We start from the raw sequence: 23,600 nt of genomic DNA on the forward strand, positions 1-23,600 counted from the left end.
TAACGCCTGATGACCCTGATGCTCTTGGCTCTCTAATACAGTGTCTTAGTATTTACGTTTGGATGAGTAGTAACTTTCTCAAACTAAATAAAGAAAAAACATAAATCTTAGTGATTTTCAAACATGGATATAATGAGGGCATTAGAAATAAGATTGATCCCTTATGTTTAAAAATCAAGGCAGAGATGCCTCTGACCTAAACTTTAAGTCACATATTAACCAGATTATGAGGATTACATTTTTTCACTTAAGGAATATAGCAGAAGTTAGACATCTTATAACTTTACAAGATGCTGAAATATTAGTGCACGCTTTTTTTTTAGTCAACTAGATTACTGTAATGGACTCCTAACAGGACTACCTAAGAAAGACATCAATCTGTGGCAATTAGTGCAGAATGCAGCAGCCAGAATCTTAACTAGAAAAAGAAAATTTGAGCACATCTCACCATTTTTAGCGTTGTTACATTGGTTACCTGTGGATGAACACGCCATACCTTGAAAGCACTTGTAAAGGCATTAGTGCTGTCCAGCAGCAAGTTAATTGGCTGTCAGAATGCAGCAAGCTCACAAATAAACAAAGTTCCAAGGATGATATTGTATGATTGTTTATTCAACATAATTTTGATCCAAAGTTTATATACAAATCTTCATTAGGAGAACTGACATTTTCTTAATAACCTAATACGTAATTACTACAAACAGATGCTTAAAACAAATAATATAATATAAATGAATAGGCCACTTCCATCCAGTTCAGACTGAGAGTACACTAATCCAGCACCCACAAACAGTACTTGAGGGTTGAAAACCGAGCATAGTATGGAAACCAATTTATTTAAAAAGAAAATATTTTGCAGAACGTGTTTGCTGAAGAAGGGTATTGTTTGAAGTTAATGGAGAACAGCATGTTACAGAGTTGTTGGGGCTGTGGGATTTTGTTAGATAAACATGCAGACCACTGATTTGCTACACTAGCATGAAGAGTCTTTTACAGAAGGTACGCATTCTAATAGAACCTAGCAACATTTACTTTATGAGCTCTTTAGAAATGTACCGATTAAAACAGCAACTAAAATATTAACTAGAAAATAAGTATAGCAGAGTCAAAACCTTTGGAAGAAAGTGAAGGACAAGAGAAAATCTCTGCCTACCTGTTTCAAACAAGGGCATTTTGTTTGTCCTGTCTCTTGATTATGCTTTATCCCAGATCATGGCACTGTTGTGAACAACTGAATTTTTGGAATCTGCAATGTTTCTTTATAATGCAACGTTCAAAATACACATTTATCAGTAAAACACAACAAAACACCATATTCAAAAACAAAACTAAGCTATACAAGAGTTTAATAACCCTTTTGAAAATGTACATTTTGAATTTTATAAATAAATGCTTCTTTTCAAAAAGACAAATCTATTAAGTTTCCAGTTCTTCACTTGAGATACAGAAGTCCATCAAAAATGAGCTTCCTTTTCAACTACTGTAGCTCATGCTTTCCATATTTCAATGCATTTACGTAAATCCCTCAATATGAATATCCATGTGAGTGTATATTGATTTTTTTTCTGATTTAATATTAAAGCTTATAAAGAATAAAAGCCAGAAATGTATTTTCCTCTTTGGTCCTGGTATGCAAAAATATTTCAAAGGAAAAAAATTACTCTACTTAGGTCAGGGTGCAGGCAATTTTCTTTATATTTCAGGATGTTTGCCATACAAATTGGTTCACTCATGTAGTTACTGATAAGACTTTGAAGGAAAATGTAGCATTGTTCAAAATAATTTTACAAAATATTTCAATCTGTATTGTTCCAAAAATACAGCTAGTTTCAAGGAGCCAAGTCAGTGCCAAACCAACAAATCAATGCTGAATGAACAGCATGAGCAGAAATTCAGTTAACACAGTGTATTGTTCATACTGTATAAGGCTAATTAGATTTATCATATATTTCTTTAGTTGAAAATCAACCACACTCCACAAGACAAGTTGTCGTAAAGATCCCAATCTTGCTGCAGCTTGTTTGCATTGAAATAGATTTTAAAAATGTAAAGTAAGCACAAGGGCAATGTTCACATTTGCAAACTGAAGGACATTAACAAAGCTGACAGCTGTTGACTTTATTTTTAGAAACCTGTAAAATTTGAACGGTAAATAGATATCTAAATATGGTATGTGTTGGCATCCATCATTTTTTTCTCAAGCTTCACCTTGAGTTCAGACACTAAAGCTGTGCTGATGTTGGGATTTTTGCTATGAAGTGACTGTGTATTAGTTTTGGAGGCCACCGCTCCTGAAACAGTGGGCAGATGCAACTCTATTTTGTTGGGGTTGACCAAGTACTTTGTTGGAGGGGGCAACACAGGGGCACAGGGTGGAGGTGGAGCTGGCAGTTCAACATTGTTATTGGAGTTAAGGTTTTCACAGTTCTGATCATGATCTGTAATTATAAACTTCTCTGAGAGGTTGCTGGCACGACGTAACTTGAACCACGCTGTTCTGGCTGTCCTTGGGTGTTGGTCTTTGGGTCTTTTCTTGATAATGCGACGGGCAGGAGTGATCCTGTTGGATTTTTTGTTGCGTAAGAACATGGCTGTCGAGATCAGGACTGTAATGATTACCATAAAGCAAATGACCCCAGCAAGCACACCTAGGGCTTTCAAAGGGTTATCTCTACTTTGCAATAAAAATGCTGCCATAGGGCCCCTGAGCCGAGTCTGTAAAAGAGCACAAAAAGATCACATGTAAAAGAGTCCATGGGACTGAGAGAAAAATAAAGTTAATTTGCTGTAATCTTGGTAAGAAGACACATCTCTTTTCAGATGGGGCTTTTGATTTTAAACATACAAAGTTAATATTTGATAGGGTGAAAAATACATTAAATACGTGTAAAACATATTTCTAACTCTCCATTGGGTCATTATATAATGGATTTTGTAAAATCAGTTTGATGACTCATATAATTCACACCTTAAAAACATCAAACCCCTCTACATTTTACTCCTACCCTTACTCTGCACAATGTCTTAGCTACATTTTCCCAAAAGTGTGCATCCTCACTCAAGACTGCTGGGCACAGAGTCCAAAGTATATCTGTGGGTTAGGGTATACTGTATATATAAATGGGTGCCTATTGGTGGCACAGATGTCATATCACTCCAACCCATCTTATAAAACGTGGCATTCAGGTAACCCATTCATTTGCTCTCTTCTATTGCTTCCAGAATCGGACAAGAGAAGTAACAATAGCAACATGTTATTTCATTGGAAAACATTTTCACATTTAATGTTTCTTTTTTGCATAGTTGAGAGATTCTGTCAATCTGTTATGACTATTTTCTCCAGTTAGCACTTGAGTGCCCACAGTGATTTTTAATCTAGGACACTTTCAAAAGCCTATTGAAAATCAAAGATAGATAATATCATAGGCGCCTCTCTGTTTCCTTATAGAATTCTAGCATTAATAACATATTAATATTAATATGTCCCCTGCTCCCTATCTGAAACCATGTGACTGTGCCTATAAAAATATTCACCCCCTTGAGAGTTTTCACATTTTATTACTTTGCAATAATGAATCACATTGAGTTTCAGTTTGCTTGTTTGGCATTGGTTAACAGAAAAATGTCTCTGCAAAGTGGTCAAAATTAATTACAGATATAAAATGCTAAGTAATTATCTGCATAAGTATTCTCCCCCCATTAACATGAATCATCCCTGCTGTAGCCAGAAGTCACATAATTAGTTCAATGGAGATCACTTGTCTGGGATGTCCGTTGATTGTTGTATAAATACACCTTATCTGGTAGGCCCAACTTGTGGTGAATCAGTATTATGGCCTAACCTACACAATGAAGACAAAAGAAAATTCCAGACTACTCTGTGAAAAACTAATTGAAATGCACAAGTAAGGAGATAAAAAAGAAAATGTCGAAGTCAACAAATACCCTTGGAGTCCATTTAAATCAATCATTAAGAAATGTTAAGCATATGGTAGAGATGGAAATCTGCCAAGAGCAGGACATCAACGAAAACTGTAAAATCATGCAAAAAGAAGACCAGTGAGGGAGGTTACCAAGAGAGATGTGATAACTCTGAAGGAGTTACAGGCTACAGTGGCTGAGACTAAAAAAACTATACATACAAATACTGTTGTTTGGATGCTTGACCAGTTGTAGCTTTATGGAGGAATGGCAGAGAGAAAGCCACTGTTAAAAAATGCTCATGACATCTCAGCTAAAGATTGCCAGAAAGCACATGGGAGATCCTGAAGTCGGCTGAAAGAAAGGTCTTTGATCTGCTGAGACCAAAATTGAGCTTTTTGGACATCAAACTAAATCCCTTATTTGGCATAAGCAAGAAACACTGTACATTATGAAAAAAACACCATCTCCACGATAAAGCATGTTGGTGGCAACTTCATGTTGCAAGGCTGCTTCTCCACAACAGGCAGCCAGAAAGCTTGTGAGGGTAGGGGGAAAAATAAAGGCAGCAAAATACAAGGATATCTTGTAGGAAACTTGACACAGTCTGCAAGATACCTGCACCTAGAAAGAACAACAACCTCAAGTATAAAACCAAGGCTACACCAGAATCAGATTCCAGATATCAGTGCAATTGAGAATGCTGGACATTAAAAAGGCTGTTCACTCACAATCCCCATGCAACCTGACAGAGCTTAAGCAGTTTTAAAAAGAAGGATGAGGAAAAACCCAAATGTGCAAAGCTGATGAAGACCTGTTTACATACACTCAAGGATGTCATGGCTGCAAAAGGTGCAACTGCTAAATACTGACTTGAAGGTTTGAATACTTAAGTGATCAATTATTTTGTTTTATATTTGTAAATAATTTAGTTCACTCTGCAGAGATTTGTTGTCACTTTGTCATTCGTTAAATACATAGATCTTTATTTGTCCCCAGGGGGAAATTTAACTTTTACAGGAGGCTTTACATAAATAAATACATAAATAGATTGATGAATATATACACAAACACAATGTCGTCCGAAAACACACCAGAATGACCAAACACTTAAAAACAAAGAAAAGAAAACTTCTGACTTGGCAGTGCCAGTCTCAGTGAGGCACTCTGCAGACAGATTGCTGTTGGTATAAAGGAGCCCCAGTAGTGTTTCTTGACACACATCTACTGAATAATTCACTGGCTGAAAGTCCTCCATGTTAGTGTGTCAGAGAGAGGATGTGTAACATTTTTCAAAATGGCACTCAGTTTTGATTTAATTCTATGTTTTGCTTCCATAAATAAGGTTCCCCTTTTAATTAACTTGTTAATTCAATGGGCCTCTCTTGAAGTGATGTTACTTAAAGTCTTTTTCTGTTAATCATTGTCCAAAAAACCAAAGTAAATGTTACATTACTGTTTATGCCAATAAAATGTGAGAACTTCCAAGGGGTGAATACTTATTTAAGGCACTGTAACTGTTCCCTAATACACATGAATTTGACATGTGTTACTTATTTTCCTTATTAATAATTGCTTCCATTAATTTACCCATGAAGGAAAACGTGATGCAGTCAGTCTAACTATAAGTAATAGATCGCCTGCCTTTTTAATAAGAAAAAATGCGCACTGGACCGAGGTCACAGGTCAAAGGCCTCAGGCTTTGGAGGAAAGCACAATAAAAATCAATAATCTAATAATCTACCTAAGAAAATTAAGTAGTTATTATTTAGATTGAGCTGCCCATAAACCCAGTAGTGAAAAAAGACACATATTAAATTTAATAATATATAATAAACACATGACCCCAGTTCAATTTCAGTAACATACATAAATATATTTTACAAACTAGGTCACAATCCCAGTTACATTTACTAAAAGTATTGGTAAATTACTATATAACACTTATCAATACATGCATATCTACAGTATTTTACATCCTTAAATTGCAAGTGACAAAAAATCCTCCTTGTATTCCAAACAAATAAAATAAGATATTTTAGATGTTTTAACTGAGGTCAAATTCTTTGTAACTCTTAACTGGAGTAACATTTATGTGGTTTGTTGGCCATATAGTTAAAATACAACTTTACCTTAATTTAATAATCTGTTGATAATCTAGCTAAATTGTCTAATTTGCTTAGTAAAAGTTATAATATAGAAATTGTACAAAGTGTTTCAATGCTATCTGAAATTCATTATCTTTCTTATGTAGTACTTTTCATAGAGGTTTGCAGCCCAGCATACAAATGTACTTTGAATAAACATCTGCTATAAGAAAGAATAAAGATCAGATAACAATTTCACTTATTATTACAAGAAAATGTTAATACTGAGATTAAGTGTTTATGCAACAATAATGTAACGTCAGTATATTAACTGATGTTCCTGTCCTCATCATATCAATTGTACATATTCACTGTGTACTTCTAGAAATTGAGCAAATCACGTATGGCTTTATATGTCTCTAAATTTTAGAAATCCATCCACAGAATTATGCCAGTTGTGATATTTCTTTTGCAGCTCTTCTATTGGCAAAAAGTGAACCCCAAAGTAATTTTAAATCACTATTAGTTTTAGGTAAACAATTAAAAACATGTGCTCCTGTACTCTTTTACAGACAACCGCATTGAAAGGGAAATGCAAACTGACAATCTAAAAGCCAACAATGAATGGGTAATCTGAATTTACGAGGCATTTTAAGGACAAGGTCTCTTGATAATTTTTCTGATTCTGCCGTTTGGATGAATTCGAGACCTTTTCACTGATTTCCAGTATATCAATGAAGAAATAAGAATGGTTAATGAAATGCTGATGATGACCAAACTCATGCAAAATCCAAACACCTTCCATGGCTGATTCCTGAGGCCCAGAAAAAATGTTCTTACCCTTGATTTGATCTAGAAACAACACAAAACAACAGGGCTGTGATACAATACATAAGGTAAGTGCTACGTTTCACTACATAAGAAGGATGCAATGTTTGTTTGACAATTGGCTTTTGTGAATTTCTTCGACCGTTGCAAATGTATTTTTCTTGTATTTTCTGTTTTGGTAATCATTAGTTTTAAGTTACATCTTGTTGTGTGTAAAGCTTGTGTTTAATATATCAGCATTTCCCTTGAAATAAATTAACAGAAACTTTAAATTGGAAGAGATGGTTTCCAGACTAACAGCATAACATGCAGTTTTTTTTTAAAAGGAACTCATGAGATGATACAGACAACAAATATAGCATGTGTTATATATTGTTGTAACATGCGTAATGAGGAATTACATAATAACAAACATAATGTTCATCCATCCATTATCCAACCCAGTATATCCTAACTACAGGGTCACGGGGGTCTGCTGGAGCCAATCCCAGCCAACACAGGGCGCAAGGCAGGAAACAAACCCTGGGCAGGATGCCCACCCACCGCAGCAAACATAATATTAACTGCTTAAATTCAAATTTCCAGGTAATTCTGTTTTTTCTATATAAAACGCCCCAAGAACAAATTTGTACAATGTCTTTAATTGTAATTGATATTTTAAAAATATGTTTAAAAATATTTTTAAAGAAGTATTATTTCAAGAGTAATACATGGCTAATTAGGTATTACAAACTTTGTATTTTGTACACAGACTCACTAAAAAAGTACTTAATATTAAAATTATCAGTTCGCTAGAAGCAAGGTGGTATTTTTAGAAAAAACAAAACTTACTAAGACAATATGCTTGAAATAAAATATATTTTTGATAACAATACATTCATTTTGTTTCATAATTGTGTCTGTGTAACATCAGCAGCTTTGAAAACTGCTTCACTTAATGACTCAACTAGTATATTTTAGCATTTATGTGAAAATACTTTACAGTATATGTACAAAATATTTACATTTGTTATTATAATAAAACGTTTCTAGACTAGGCTGCTTTAACTCTGTAACTTTTAAAATAACAATCTGTTTACTTTTCAGACGTTTAATAAAAAATTTTACCATCTTCCTTGCATGTCAATGAAGTGTTTCACTGATATGACATACTAGACTTACCTCTTCTGTGATATCGATCTTCACCACTGCTGTAGTACTAAAGGATGGTGACCCTCTGTCTTTAGCTTGAATCACTACAGACCATTTGCAGTCCTTTTGTTTTGTAATATTTTGGACAATATCCAGTGATTTAATGTAAGGCTTCAGCTTGATTTCCCCAGTTGCTGCATTTATGTCAAAAATATTATCCGGATCAGTTTGCATTATGGAATATTCAACAACATTATTTGGCTCCTCAGCATCATAATCTACAGCCTGCAAAAAATAAAAAAGGACAATTTTAAGGCTACTAATGACAATGTTAGCCCTATGCCAAGCCGTCCAGACTACACAGTTGCATGGTACAAGGAACTGTAGGTTAAAGATTGTTCTGGAACTAAATGGCCTCTGCTGGGCAGGAAGCAGTGTTAAGAACATTTAACAAAGATCTTCATTCTTAAAGCGAAAACTTTTCTAAATGTAATAGTAATCTTGTTTTTCACAACTGAAAAATTGGAGAAAACTTTAAAGGTGAGCCTGGGAACAGGGCAATAGGCTTTATGCTAACTAATTTAGAAAGGATTTCTGGGTAGGTGTGTACTGTAACTGATGAGGCGATCTAATATGAAGTAGTCCTCTAGATTTTTGGATTAAACTGTGATAATAGATATCAGAGTTGGACTGGACATGACTAATGACTGGCCACCTAAACTCTGTGGTCAGGATGACAGTTCAGATAAGGGCTCATTAGTGAAGAGGGATGTGAATTGGGAAAATAACAGCATGAAAGGACGAAACAGAGTTCAAAACATCTATCACAAATGCAGGCTATGTAGGAATTTACCAGGACTGAGTGCATATGAGAAAAAGGCCACGTCAAAAATCCCAGGAAAATCAACTTGGTAATTTCCAGGTCAAAACTTACTACAATTCTTGGAGATGTCTCTAGCTGGCAAATTAGTGAACAAAACAGTAAAGTTGCAGGGTAAAGCATGCAAAACATCCTTCCTTCTCATGTATATACACAGACATTTTGAAGTAAAAAAATCATGAGAGACTTGACTGGTTAGCTTTCTTTTCCTTGTGGGGGTTTAGTTTAAAAGTAAGAGATTTGGAAAGAATACATTTAAATGGTTTTAAAAAAGCAGAGCTACTCTTCATGTAAGCAATGAAGGAAAGTGTCAGTGTTGTATAGAGTAACTAACAGCCTTGCATGAGTAAAAGTTAAGATGTTTTAATGGAAAGTAACTTAAAAGTAAAAATTGTCCATGATAAAACTATTCAGGTATAAGTTTTAAAGTGTCTGATATTAAGTGTACTTAAGCATCAAACTACAATTAAATGTAAGATTTTCTCCCTTTTTGATATAGTCAAATGTACATTGATCAGCTACAACATGAAAACAATCTGCCTAATATTGTGTAGGTTCCCCTCATACATCCAAAACAGCACTGACCCACAGAGGCATGGGCTCTGCTCCGAAAGTGTCCTGTGCTATCTGGCACCAAGACATTAGTAACAGATCTCTTGAGTCCTGTGTAAATTATAAGGATCAGACTTGTTTTGTCAGTACATCCTGGAAATGTTCGATTGGATTGAGATCTAGGGAATTTTGAGGCCATGTCAATACATTGAACTCTTTCTCATGTTCCTCAGACCATTCCTGAACAATTTTTGCAGTGTGGCAGGGTGCATTATCCTATTAAAAGAGGCCATTGTTATCAGGGAATATTATAGTATAGTGTTCTGTTCTGTGTGTTGTATTGTATTGACCCCCTTCTTTTTGACACCCACTGCACGCCCAACCTACCTTTAAAGGGGTCTCTCTTTGAACTGCCTTTCCCAAGGTTTCTTCCATTTTTTCCCTACAAGGGTTTTTTGGGAGTTTTTCCTTGTCTTCTTAGAGAGTCAAGGCTGGGAGGCTGTCAAGAGGCAGGGCCTGTTAAAACCCATTGCAGCACTTCTTGTGTGATTTTAAACTATACAAAATTAAAATGTATTTTATTGTATTGTATTGTATTGTCATTAAGAGACATACATTGTCTGTAGCAATCTTTAGGAAAATGGTATGTGTTAAAGTAACATCCACATGAATATCAGGACCCAAGATTTCCCAGCAGAACATTGCCCAGAGCATCACATTGCCTGTACAGGCTTGCCTTCTTCCCATAGTGCATCCTGCTAACATCTCTTACCCAGGGAAACAACACACTCACACCAGGCTGTCCGCATGATCTAAAAGAAAATGTCGTTCATCAGACCTTGCCACCTTCTCCTATTGCTCCATGGTCTAGTTCTAATGCTCATGTGCCCAGTGTAGACACTTTTGGTGGTGGACAGGAGTCAGCATGGGCACTCTGACCAGTCTGCAGGTAAGTAGTCCCATGCACAACAAGTTGTGATGCGCTGTGTGTTCCGAGACATTTCTCTCATGTAAGGTATTAGATTTTTCAGCAATTTGTGCTACAGTAGCTCTTCTGTGGTATCAGGAATCAATGAGTCTTGGGCACCCATAACCCTGTTGCTAGTTCAGCGGTTGTCCTTCATTGAGTCACTTTCGGTAGTTACTAACCATTGCATACCAGGAAGAGCCCACAAGACCTGCCACTTTGGAGATGCTCTGACCCAGTCATGTAATTTTCAAAGTCACTAAGATACTTACACTTACCCATTTTTCATGCTTTTAACACATAACCCCCAAGAACTGACTGTTCACATGCAGCCTAATACGTTGCATCCTTGACAGTTGCTATTGTAACGTGTAACAAGATGATCAATGTTATTCAATTCACCTGTAAATGGTTTTAATGTTGTGGCTGTATATCTATATATCTATATATATATATATATATTTACAGTATATATATATATATATATATTGTCAGGGATCCAAGGGGCGATGCCCAACTTGGATCACGTGAGGGCCGCCACCCTGGTTGCTTTGGGGGCCACGGGTAGAGGGTTTGGAAGCCCAACCCTGTAGGGGCCCATGGTCACCACCAGGGGCCGCCCCAATGCCTTTGAAGACCTGGACCTCAGCACTTCCGCCACACCAGGAAGTGCTGGGGGGAAGAGAAGAATGGACACCCGGAGAGCTTCCGGGGATGCAGCCAGCACTTCCGCCACACAGGGGCGTGTCGGTGGGTGATTGCCGGAATTCACCTGGAGCACATCCGGGTGCTAATAAAAGGGGTCGCCTCCCTTCATTCGAGGCTGGAGTCGGGTGGAAGCAGGACAAGGCAGGAGAAGAGAGAGTAGAGGCGGCCTGAAGAAAGGTGTTGTGTGGCCAGGACTTTGGGGGGTTTGTGTGCACTTTTGGACTTTGTAAATAGGATTATTGTAAATAAACGTGTTTGTGGGTGAAAACAACATGTCCGCCTGTCTGTGTCCAGGCCACGTCCACAATATATATATAGTGATGGACCGCCGGCAGCCCAACCTGGCCAGGACACCAAAGGAATGGAAGGATGAGGGAAGGCATCCTATTTAGCGCAATGCCTCCCCCAGAACACTTGATGGCAGCCTCCCTGAGTTGCAGCAATGCCTCTGATTCCCTTTGTGCTCCATAGAATTTGGAGTTTGGCGTGGCCCTGTTCTGTGAGTGATCCCAGGGGGTATTGCAGGAATGGCTGAGCCCTTTGGTGCAGCACTTCTTCCACACCTGGGTGCCCTATAAAAGGAGCCAGCTGCTGCTACTCCAGGAGCCAGAGTTGAGTGGAAGAGGATGAAGCTTACCAGAGGAGAAGTGGAGGCAAAAGAGAGAGAAGAAAAAGAAAGTGCTGTGTGCTGTAGACTGCTTTGTACGGTGGTGTTGTGGAGAGCGAGGGAGAAGAGCTTCCCCACGTATGATAAAATGTGTGTGCCCTGGTATCTGTTGTGTCAAGTGTTTAGGGAGCTGTGTAGCCACTAGAGGTCACAATATATATATTAAAAACTTTAAAAAAAAATAAAATATAATTCATGTGAATCGTTTGTAATCGGTAATGTATGTTCGGCATAACTGTAATCTGAACGTGTGTCATTCAACATGAGTGGACATCTTGATGATTATGTCCTAATTCAGTAGATTAGGTGCTAATGGGAGAGGCATTCATACTTTCCTGCCTTAAGAGGGAACTAATTTGTTCCTGAAAAGTAAGTACATTTTATTTATATAGCACTTTTCAAGGACAAATGTTGCACAGTGCTTTACAAACAGTAATCACACACTCTCACTCATTCAAAAGTGAGACAACAAATTAACAAATTAAAACCAGGAATAAAATACATACACAATAAAAACTCTTTTGTAAAGTATATTTTCATATCATAAACGCCTAATTACAATACATTTAAGTGGAAAACATTTTCAAGCTCTCCCTGGCCCCATAGGAGATCACCATTTTTCTTCAAACAACGACGAACAATTTGGAAATTGATAAAGTTAGTTTAAAAACAACTACAGATATCAAAACAAATCCTAATAAGATGTTGCCCTTCATTAAATTATATTTACCTAGATGTTATGCCTTCTAGTTCCACATTCAAAGAAATGGTATTTTAGATTTTCCTGAACTTTTTTAACAAATTCACAATCTGTTTTGGAGCCATGATGCTAAGGATAATGTAAGAACCCATATAAGCATCACACATGACAAAGTGAATGAACCACAGCACATTAATTCATGAGTAGAATACATCTCACTGCAACCTGCAGATCTGTTCTGCCCTGTTTGCCATCCCAGATTCTCCATATATACAAATTTTCCTAAAGCCAGGGAAGCCTGTATTATACACAATTGACTGAGCAAAACATTGTGTGTATTTCCGTAGCCCTTTTGTTTTCTATTTTAAAAGTGCAGTGACAAAAGTATCAATTTAAACATAACCAATTGCGTTTGAAAATGTAGTGAAGTAAAAGTACATAGAAAATATTATAGGCAAGTAAAGTAGAGTCTCTTGCATTACTATACAACACTGAAAACTGTTTAGCCCAGTTTTTACAGAAGTAGTAGCAGTTGTAATATTCTCACATGTACAGAATACAGTGAAATTCTTACTGGCATGTCTAACCAACATGCAAAACATCGTAATTTTCTGTTTCCATTACAAACAAATAATACTCTAACTGAAGCTATTACTGTTATATTTATATCAACACATAAAACATCTGTTTTGTTTATCTTAATTTGTTATTTAGTGTTGTGTCAAATTTTCAGTCATTTACTGATCCTCTTGCCTTCAACTTATGCTGTCTTCTTTAATATACGACTCTTTATATTTAATTTCACACAAAATTTAAAAACATGCAGCTTTTTTCATAGAAATATACTTTAGATTATGTTTTGAACAGCCAAGGGTGTGACATGCTTTTGATCATCAGTGACACTGTAGGAAGCAGAGTACTTCTGGGGTGGAGACTGAGCTGTGTACAGCTTTCTGAAATACTAAAATGTTCAGATATGATCTTATATGGTGTTATTGTAACACTGTTTTCAAGGTAAGTAAGGTTTAAACCATCAGACAGTTAGGTTCAAGAAAAGTTACACTGTTCTCATTTTGGCAACAGGGTGTCTTTCAGGTATTGTGTTTGTTCACATTAATTGATTTGAATTTTTGAAATATTGTCCAAATCTATGCTATCACAATGAGTAATGGCTGAAAAGAAGACACAGAATGATATTCATTCAGCCAACTTCATTCTGATCCCTTACTTTCTATAACAGATTCATAAGAAACAAAAGAGTTTCCTGACAGCAGCTGCCACCAAGTAGCAATACCCAGGCTATTGAACTGATGCTGTGAGTGGAAATTGTGAACTTATCTCCATTGCACATATTATGATCTAATAGTAAGACACCAGCTATCATATGGCTTCGTAAATTAGATTCAACCATTACTAAAGAAATTGTAAAATCTTCACATTTTCTGTGAGAATCCTCCCAGCAATTTTCAGATAAAACATAGATTTACATAATTTAAATTTTCTCTGAATAATTATAACCTGAATATTTTGAACATACATTTGTAATTTAAATGCATCAATCTCCATTTGGTTTTTATTCATTAGTCTATTGATGCTGTATCAAAGACTTGTTTAAGCCAATAAAATGACATATTTCACTCCTATTTGGCATCACTACTGGTTGTTTGTTACAATATAAGCAATTTCCTTATACAATTTACCAGTATTTTATGACATTTTTATTGCTTAGTAAATTAGCTTTTTTAAATTGTCTAAATAAAATGTCTATTTTAGAATATGTGACTTAACAGTAATGAAAGCTATCTGAAAGTGTGTGTTTTACTGTAGAATTTTCTATTTTTCAGTGTTAGGGCAATGAGAACCTGTTGTCAATCTTCTTAGAGTGAAATTCAAGGACCAAGGCTGGTGAAAGAAAGAAAGAAAGAAATGTTCATACCTCTACTTTTACTGGTGCCCCAATAATCATTGTTTTTTCAAAAATATTGTCGTTAAACTCAGGACAGTGGTCATTCATATCCAGTACTGTGACAAACACCTCTGCCAAGCTATACTTCCCTTCTGTATCTTCTGCCTTCACATAGAAATTGTACTTTGATTTCACTTCAGCATCAAGTGAGGCCCATGGTTGTGTGTAAATGATACCTGTTGAGGGATGAATAAGAAATCTGTAAAAGAAAAAAGATGTGTAAAAAATTCTGAAAAATCTGTATTTTTTAAAAATTCTTACAGAAAACCTTGGTCATGTTGCTAGACTGACTGAAAACTCTAAGGTGTCCTTGTGAAGTTTGGTACCTTATCCTGAGCTGTATCCTCTGATATTCAGTACTGCAGGTGTAGACTTTTGATTCCTTCACACCTCTGATCAACAAAAACTAAGATCTGATAATGGATGGATGGGTGTCAGGATCTAAGTTAGGTATTTTATATACAATTTAAGTATCATAGACATTATCTAAATGTATTGTTTTGTTTGAAAGTGTGATTATGTTTCAACTAGTACGCAACAATTATCTTTCTAACTCCTAAAGCAGACTTTGTTTCTCCATAACCATAAAATTGTGTTAAGTGGGTTCTTAAAACAGACTGTTGGATTTGGACTGGTAGTTAATGCATGTTTGAGTCCCACTTTGCACCCAGTGTTCCTTGGTATAGACTGTGCTTCTCTGTAATTGTACACTTTATTAATTAATATTAAGAGACCACTTTTTTATTAAAAAACTAGATAGCCGACACCTGCCATAGCATACGGCGGTGTAAGAATAAACGGTGCGTTGCCTTCGTGAACCGTTTATGTCAAGAAATAACCCACTGATAGGAACAGGCAGTTACCAGATCCCGGAATAGAGATGACATTGTACAAAAAACCATTGACAGAGAAGATATTGTCGTTCATTTTATAACAAAGGCTTAGGAAACAACAGTCACAGTATAATGAAAATAGCAAGGTGTATGGGAGGCCGCAGGCAGCGTGGGGAAGTGTTTGGAAGAGGACGAATAGGAATCAAGAAATGCCATGTCCGCTGCGTGTGGGCGGGACCGGTTTTGAAGAGGAAGGAATGCGGTAGTCCAAAGGTGGAAAAGGAATCAAGAAAAGTGGTGTGGGGGTGTATGGGAGGCCGCAGGCAGCATGTGGAAGGGTTTGGAGGAGGATGAATAGGAATCGAGAAATGCCGCGTCGGCTGTGTGTTGGCTGGACTGGTTTTGAAGTGGAAGCAGGACGAACCAGAAGAGAAATATATATAAGAGATACATTCTTTAAGGAACTGTATATAAAAAAGATTTTATATAGTTCTAGCTTCATATTCTACAAAATCAGTTCATCATTTTCTAGCCTGTTTTGTTCTGAACAGGGTTGTGGAAGGTGCTGGAACCTGTCCCAGTTAACACAGGTTGCAATGCAGGAACACACCCTGGATAGGGTGCCAGTCCCTTGCAGCGTGAACAACCACACACTCACACACTAGGGGTCAATTTAATGTCGCCAATCCACCGAACCTGCATGTCTTTGGACTGTGGGATGAAACCAGAGCACCCAGAGGAAACAAACACAGGCATGGAGAAGATGTTAATGGTGCCTTTTCAAATACTAAGTTGGATTTATGTACAGTATATCATCACAGAACTAGGAATGATGAATATTGTATTACTGTAAACATTTTTGTTATTAAAAATGCACAGTGGGCAGCATACTGTATGCAAAGACTTGATTCACATAGTGCCATCTTTTTCATGAAAGGGGAAATGACAAGAATCCTGATTAGCTATGATAATTTTTTTTGCACCAAAAGATAGATAAATTGTAAGGCATTTTCTTTTTCAAAAATTAAGCTTTGTTGTGACACTGATAACTGAAATTTAAATTAGTTAAAGGTCATTTTTCTGTTTATTGCTTATTAGAAAATATTCTCATATATAGAAATAAATTACCTTCGATTTGCTAAATTTTAGTGTGAGATAAGGCTTCATCTGGTATCATTGCCTTAGTAAATGATGGAAAATAAGACTTTTTTTTTCTAAAAATAGCTATATGTTTAGCACCATTTGCATTTTCATCCGTCTGTTTTCCTTTCCTTTACAGTTTGTGTCTTGTGAGACTTAACACATTGCTTAGTAGCTGTAAGTTTTCACACACCAATAATTGCACTTCTCCTATGAGGTGCAGACAGTGCATAAATTTGCATATGACTGTCTTCCCATGGTTATCAAATTCTAGAATCTTCTTATCACCAGCTGTCAGATTTCAAGTTAATTGGCCCTGCTAGGTGAAGCAACTGCATTATTCTTTCTCAATCCAATTACCAGATTAGTCAAAGCTTCTAGTGTGAGCCTTAAAATAAGCTCCTTTAAGAAGCCACAGAAACTGGCTGGTGCAGCAGAAGAAAATCTGGCTTATATAGCACACTTTAGAAAGAAGCCCTAATCAAAAGTTAAAAACAACAGACCAATGTACCAGAAAGGCAGAAACAAGTACAGGGTTCAGACTCATAAGTCAAACCTAAGAAACAACAAAGGATGTGCAGAATTGTAAATGATTTGTATTTACCAAAAATCGAGAAGTATTATTAGTCATTGATATTCTGTCATCTAGTTTAAAACCAGTGTTACAGTAATAGGGAGGTGGACTCTGTCTCTACAGAATCAACCACGCAACAACAGACATTCGTACCAACCAAAGAAACACTAGCATTGAGCTAATGATACAGCGGAATGAAAGTGACAGGCTTTGTTTATTGAGTAGAATCAAGTCATTTCACATGGTATCATTGTTGTAAAATTCTTTTAACAGCCATTTAATCTGTAGTCTGTAGATGATACAAAGGCATCGCTAATTCATGTTGTGCTCAAAAGATAAACCACAAACACTAAAACTTAGAAGCAAATGTGTTATATAAAGAGAAAACCTTAAACTAGTTAGTGTTACAACATGTACAATGCTAGATAGACAATATCTTCACCATTATTTTAAAATCAGGCATATTTGCATCTTTTCTTAGTAGCTATATAATGTTTTTTGAATGGAGCAACATTAATTAGAATAATTTTTTCTTGCTGAAGAAAAAATTGCATCCCGTTTATTGAAATAACAAGTAGTCCACGGTACGTATTTGTAATTTGCTCTCTGCTTATTCTCACACTTATGTAAAACCCCATTCCTTTTGCTACAGTATATATTGTAGTAGACTCCTACTTTTTATTAGACTCCTCTTTAATTATTATCAATAGCCTGTTTCTTGAAAAGCTAGTCAGTATCAGATAGGCTATTGAGTAGTAGTATATAAAGTGCTTTCCAATATGAGTGCTCTTGTCATATGTTCAAACATGAGAACTTTTTCCAGCTCACTTTCTCACCAGGCAAGGAATGTGACAGCAAGATTTCTAGGTCTAATGCTGGAAGTGATATCCTAGTACTATTTTTGATAACAAAATGCAAGGAGCTGCAAGCTTAAAAGAAAGTGTGAGATTCCTAAGGGTGATTTTAGGACCACAATATTTGCTTTGATTAGTTTCTTCTCTTAGCTATTTATTTTTAAGGAATACTTTAATTAAGTCCCTTAACATCCTTTCAGTCAGTCATTGTAAATGCTTATTGTATAAAATACTCTCAACATACAAGTCTAGTTACTTTTTGCTTCTTATTATATAGATCATTATGTGACCTTGAAGGCCTAGAAAAGTGGTAAGTGGATGCATGATTATTTCTATCCTTTCTCTTATTGTAGACTAATTTTACTTCTGTTTTGCAATTTCATACCCTTCCTAATACCCCTATTTAAAACCCATTAGTCTTCTCTTTTTTCCAAAAATGATTATACTCGTGCACATGTCGTCCTAGGATGTAAGCTCTGCACTGAAACACATTTTAAAATTTCCTAGTTAGCAAACATCTTATTAAATTTTGAATGTGCCTTAGCTGTACCAAATAATTATATTGCCTATACTAATAAATCATTAATACTAATTATTTGCTTAATTTTTGTTTAACTGTATATCATTTTCACTCTTTGTGCTGTGTGCTTACTCCTGGTCAACATCTTGATCAAGACAATACACTTCTGAGAATGTTTATAATTCAATACAACAGTCATAATTAAACAAGAATAAAATCCAACAGTTGTTCAGACTTTCTTGACTTCTCTCATTGCTTGTTTTGTCTCACAAGCAAAGCCCCTTAAGCTTGCACCATCATTGTTCACTTCTGCCGCCACGGCTTTATTCAGCATAACTACAACATCCTTCTTTCAGAATGCATGTTCCATATATCAATTCAAATCACAGAACTATTTCACTATACTGTATTTGTGCATTGCAGATCTGAGTGGGTACTCAAAAGCTGCCCCCAGTCCAGTATGGATTATACTGTATATAAATGTATTTTATTAAATAAACAAATATAAGGGGGAAATTAAGGGAGGATTCAAAGATTCATGATCTCTTGGCACTTTCTAACAAATTCTTGACCCCTTTCTATCAGAATGGGTGTATGTTGCACTTGCCACCTCAAACCCAATAAAGGACATTCTCTTCTAAAATTAACAACTTCATTCCTCTCTGCCTAGCCTCCGATCCCCCAGCCCCAAGCCTATTACCACTTTTGGTGTTACTTTCGAGCCTCAAAGACATAAAGACATCAGACTAGAACTCCTCTACTGACTCATGGTGTCCATGCATTTCACAACATCAACATGGCTACAACAAGACAAAATGCCATGGTAGTTCTTCTATAAGGAAAGGAGTGCCATTGGTAGCTCTTTCTAGTCTAGCATTTAGTGTTATGTATTGTCATCCCAACCCTTAACAAGACCACCATCACAGCATATAAATTATGGCAAAAGATAGAACTGTTCTTCCAGGAAGAAGCGAGCAGAATGACTGAACAGAAGGACTGAGAGAAGATACATAGTCGAACATTAAAGCCACATTCATAAGCAGAGAAATTAAGCACAAATGAAATCCTGGTCATAATGCTGTTTTAACAGGGACAACATTGATAAGAATACTTTTTTTCCTTACTGAAGAAAACATGGTAAATAAGAGGTAATCCATAGTATGAAACTTTGGCTTTGGCATTCTAAGGCCTACTCAGATTAATTAATCCAATATACTGTAGTATACTTTAGCATGCATAGAAAACTGTTGCCTAAAACATTTTTTATGCATTGTTTTTGAAAATTAGTAATAAAATTTAACTTACAAATCGGATCCAGAGCCATAGATTGAATACTTGACCTCTCCCCATAAACCAGAGTCTGGATCAGCAGCCTGCAAAAAGAATGAATAAATAATCATAATAAAACATTTTATTCTAGCTCAGTATGCCAGAGGGCCAAAGCATGGTGGAACTGGGGTTGTCACCACTCCATCGCAGGCAGGGATAGAGGACCACAATGGCTGTAGGTTTTCATTCTAGCCACTTTATTAATTAATGGCCAATTTTTGCAAACTGTGATAATGGAACACACTTTGCACTGACAAACCTTTTAATTAAATAAAGTAATATGTATCATTAACAGCAAGAATTGGCCTTTAACTCTAAAATTGACTGCAACTAAAACGGAAAGCCATTGCAACACGCAGACCTTAGTTTGAGACCCCTACATTGGAGCTTGGCAGTGCACTCAGAACTTCAGATATTTCTAATATTGTTTTTCTTTTTTTGAGAGCATCAACCAAATGTTTTTTGACCTGAAACATCACCATATGTATTGTTGCTGACTGTTTAGTAAGCAAAATACAGTAAGTTATTTAGATCATGGAATATTTTAAAAAGTCATTTATAATAAAGGTAACAAAGAATAATCCATTAGTGTCAGTAATTGACTACTAAATAAGAAAGTGATTAGAGTGAAAACCTGTAGACATTGCTGCCCTCCAGGATCTGTGGTTGAGACCTCTGATCACAGGGTAATGCATACACCCATTTTCACACTCACAATGCCAATAAAAATTCCACAATTAATGCAGAATTCACGTCCTTGTAATATGGAAGTAAAAGCAGAATATGAAGAGAAACAGACAAAACACTGGAGCAATTGTAAATAAAGAGTCCAAGGATAATGAACTATTATGCTATTATACCAATAAATTAAAAGGAAATCAACAAAGCAGTCTTTAAAAGTTAGGCAGGTTTGGTGAATAACATTCTACTTCCTCAATTTTAGGGACAATGTGCAGTGACTAAGGAAATCGAATGGAAGTCAAAACTGTACCTATCCAAGTGTCATCAGTACACTTTTCAAAATAATGTTTCTTTACTGGGTTGTGAGGTTTTTTCACAAAACCATTGCTTGACAAAGCTCCATTTCATTCCGCGAAGGGCTGTTTGCATTTGAAGTTGGTTCTTTGTGCTTTGAAAAACTTCCTAATACATAGAAAAAAGCTGAAACCTTTACTGTGTGGTAGGTTACCTAGCAGGACACATAGTTCTACTAACAGACTAAGAAAACCTGAATTTAGCCTGTGGTATTGTTGCATAAAGCAAGAGTCCTTTTAAAGTCCCGACCTATTGGTATTTTAGAAATGTGTCACCATCTATTCATAATTATTTACTGTATGGAGCCTGTTTTGGATCTAAATAAATAAAGGTTCTCTCTGCTCCAATTCAAATAATACGAGGTACTTCATGTCAGGAATGCCTTTAACGTGTTTAGATGGACACATGTTAAGATGACCCAAGGAACAAATTTGTTATTGAGAAGCATGCCATAGATTTTAAAAATCTTTTTTTGTGGAATTTTCAGGAGAATACTCAAGGGTGGTAACAGAATTTGATATATACGTGAGTCATTTCATATTTTTAACACATGAACTACACCAAAACCCAAAATGACAACAATCTTATATGTAAATGTCTAAGCGTGGAAGTGTGTGTGTCTGTTTGTCTGGCTCGAAAGTGAGAGACTACAGCATGAAGCTCAAAGAGCCGGCAAGACCGGTCCCAAGTTAACAAGTCAGAAGAAGAAAGGATGAGGCTACAGAATGAAGCTGAAAGAAAGCAGCTCTGTCACCAAAGTGAAACCATTGAGGAAAGACAAACGAGAGAGAAGCTCGCTTAGCCACTGATAGACAAGGGGAGCAAGCATGTCCACAAAATGAAACCACCGACTCTTCATTTAAATTTTTTTTCTGATGATTTCAATAGTTTTTAGGAGCCTGGGCTTTTTACAGCATGGGCTTATGCAGCTAGTAGTAAATAAATTTTAAATCCAGAATATATTTCCTTAAGTGATTTTGTTTTTCTTTTGCCTACTTGATCTCTGCTCTAAATCTCTTGTGAAAGCCTTTCCTTTATTAGTCACATTTTAGATGCTACACTGTGTACTCGACCTCTTTTTCGAGTGGAATCGTGCTGAAGTCTTACACTGGTGTGTGATACATTCCTAAAGCAATACGCTGTGTCCATTGCCACAAAATGGTAGCACCTATTGAAAAACTTGGGAATAGTAACAAATCAAAACATAAAAATTAGAAACACATTCGAACAAATGGTAAATACTGTGATCCAAGTGAGAATAAAACATTAGAAACACATAGAGGCAAAGTCAAACACAACACAATAATTAGCTCATCTATGCAATCCTGACATGAGTAATATTTATTTTTTGACATTTATGTTTTGTTTTGAGGGGTTATTAATTTTAAATTCTTGTTGTTTTGATTTTTACCACTCTCTTGATGATGCCATTATGATACCATTTTGTGTTTGTGCCCTTTTCCACTGATTAAAACCACAGGTATCATCATTTTGTGTGGAGGATGCAGTGTGCTGCCATGCAACATGATATGTGCGAGAACTGCGCATGATATTGGCACAGCTGAGCTATAAAAAAAGGAAGGCATAAAGAAAAAAATGCCATTAGAAACTCGGCGAGCGAACTTTATATAGGGAAAAAATATTGATTTTCATTTATGGTTTTCATTCTGGTTTTACCCAAATAATGAGTTAAAAAATTAGAAATGAATTTTTTGCACCATTTAAGCTACACTGACTGTACTGCTGGCGGCTCCTGACAGAAAACCTTAAAAAGATCTGTGCTGCTCGCTGCCGCGTTTGTTTCCTGGGATCTCATGTTCATCCTACCATAAAAGTTATTCCAGTATTCCTCTCACATCCCCAGTGATGCACAGATAAGGGTAATTGGTGATTCCAAATTGGCCCTATTTCAGTGTGAGAGTGTGTGTGTCATCCTTGTGATAGACTGGCACCATGTCCTGTCCTGTTTTATTTCTTATACCCAGTGTTGCCAGTACAGAATACATTTTTGTATACTAAAATAATTTCAGGTTTTACCCACCATGGAAGACAATCTAAATTGCACATTACAAGTTTGATTGTTTTGGAATCTCAAACATTTTGACAGACAGACACTCATTTTTAAAAGTTATTTCTCCCAGATTTTAATGCAAACATTTTTTCTAGTTATATTTTCAGTTTGGGCGGCACGGTGGTGCAGTGGGTTGCGCTGCTGCCTCGCAGTAAGGAGACCTGGGTTCGCTTCCCGTGTCCTCTCTTCGTGGAGTTTGCATGTTCTTCCTGTGTCTGCTTGGGTTTCCTCCGGGTGCTCTGTTTTTTTCCCACAGTCCAAAGACATGCAGGTTAGGTGCATTGGCGATTCTAAATTGTCCTTAGTGTGTGCTTAGTGGGTGTGTGTGTGTGTGCCCTGCGGTGGGCTGGCGCCCTACCCGGGGTTTGTTTCCTGCCTTGCGCCCTGTGTTGGCTGTGATTGGCTCCAGCAGACTCCCGTGACCCTGTAGATAGGATATAGCGGGTTGGATAATGGATGGATGGATATTTTCAGTTTTGTTTCACTGTAAATGTAATATTTGTAAATTATTTAAATAATTTTATAGCTTACCTCCTGTGCTTTATAAATACATTACACTATATCAACACATTGCTTTCTTCCACTTAACCTGTGATATGGCATTTCATATTAGGTATCAAGGATATTCTATGATCATTTGTTTTGAATGACTAAATGTGCTAGTAAATAAGCATAATCATATATGAAACATCCCAGTTCTATCTGTCTATCTCTTTGTTAGTACTGTTATAGACATTACAGTGCCACTAGAAATGATAATGCCAAAGTGTATAACTTTGGACAGTCAGCCTTTCTGCTTATCATGCTGAAAATCACGACATTTTTGATATTTTCATT

At 36.3% G+C, this 23,600-nt stretch overlaps 1 protein-coding gene across 2 annotated transcripts in view; it reads right to left on the minus strand.

Annotated features, from left to right (window-relative positions):
- Positions 1–412: 412 nt before the first annotated feature.
- The window catches only part of cdhr1a (cadherin-related family member 1a), a 94,481-nt gene continuing 71,293 nt past the window's right edge, over positions 413–23,600 (minus strand). For both annotated transcript variants that reach the window (XM_039772371.1, XM_039772381.1), the window contains exons 14-17: positions 19,634–19,701; positions 14,378–14,606; positions 7,998–8,252; positions 413–2,715 (exon numbers count right to left, since the gene is read on the minus strand). In XM_039772371.1, coding sequence (XP_039628305.1) covers positions 2,161–2,715; positions 7,998–8,252; positions 14,378–14,606; positions 19,634–19,701 — 1,107 coding nt within the window. In that variant the 3' untranslated portion in view covers positions 413–2,160. The remainder of the gene's footprint in view (positions 2,716–7,997; positions 8,253–14,377; positions 14,607–19,633; positions 19,702–23,600) is intronic.

This window comes from Polypterus senegalus, chromosome 1 (genome assembly GCF_016835505.1).
Source record: "Polypterus senegalus isolate Bchr_013 chromosome 1, ASM1683550v1, whole genome shotgun sequence".
Lineage (NCBI taxonomy): Eukaryota > Metazoa > Chordata > Cladistia > Polypteriformes > Polypteridae > Polypterus > Polypterus senegalus.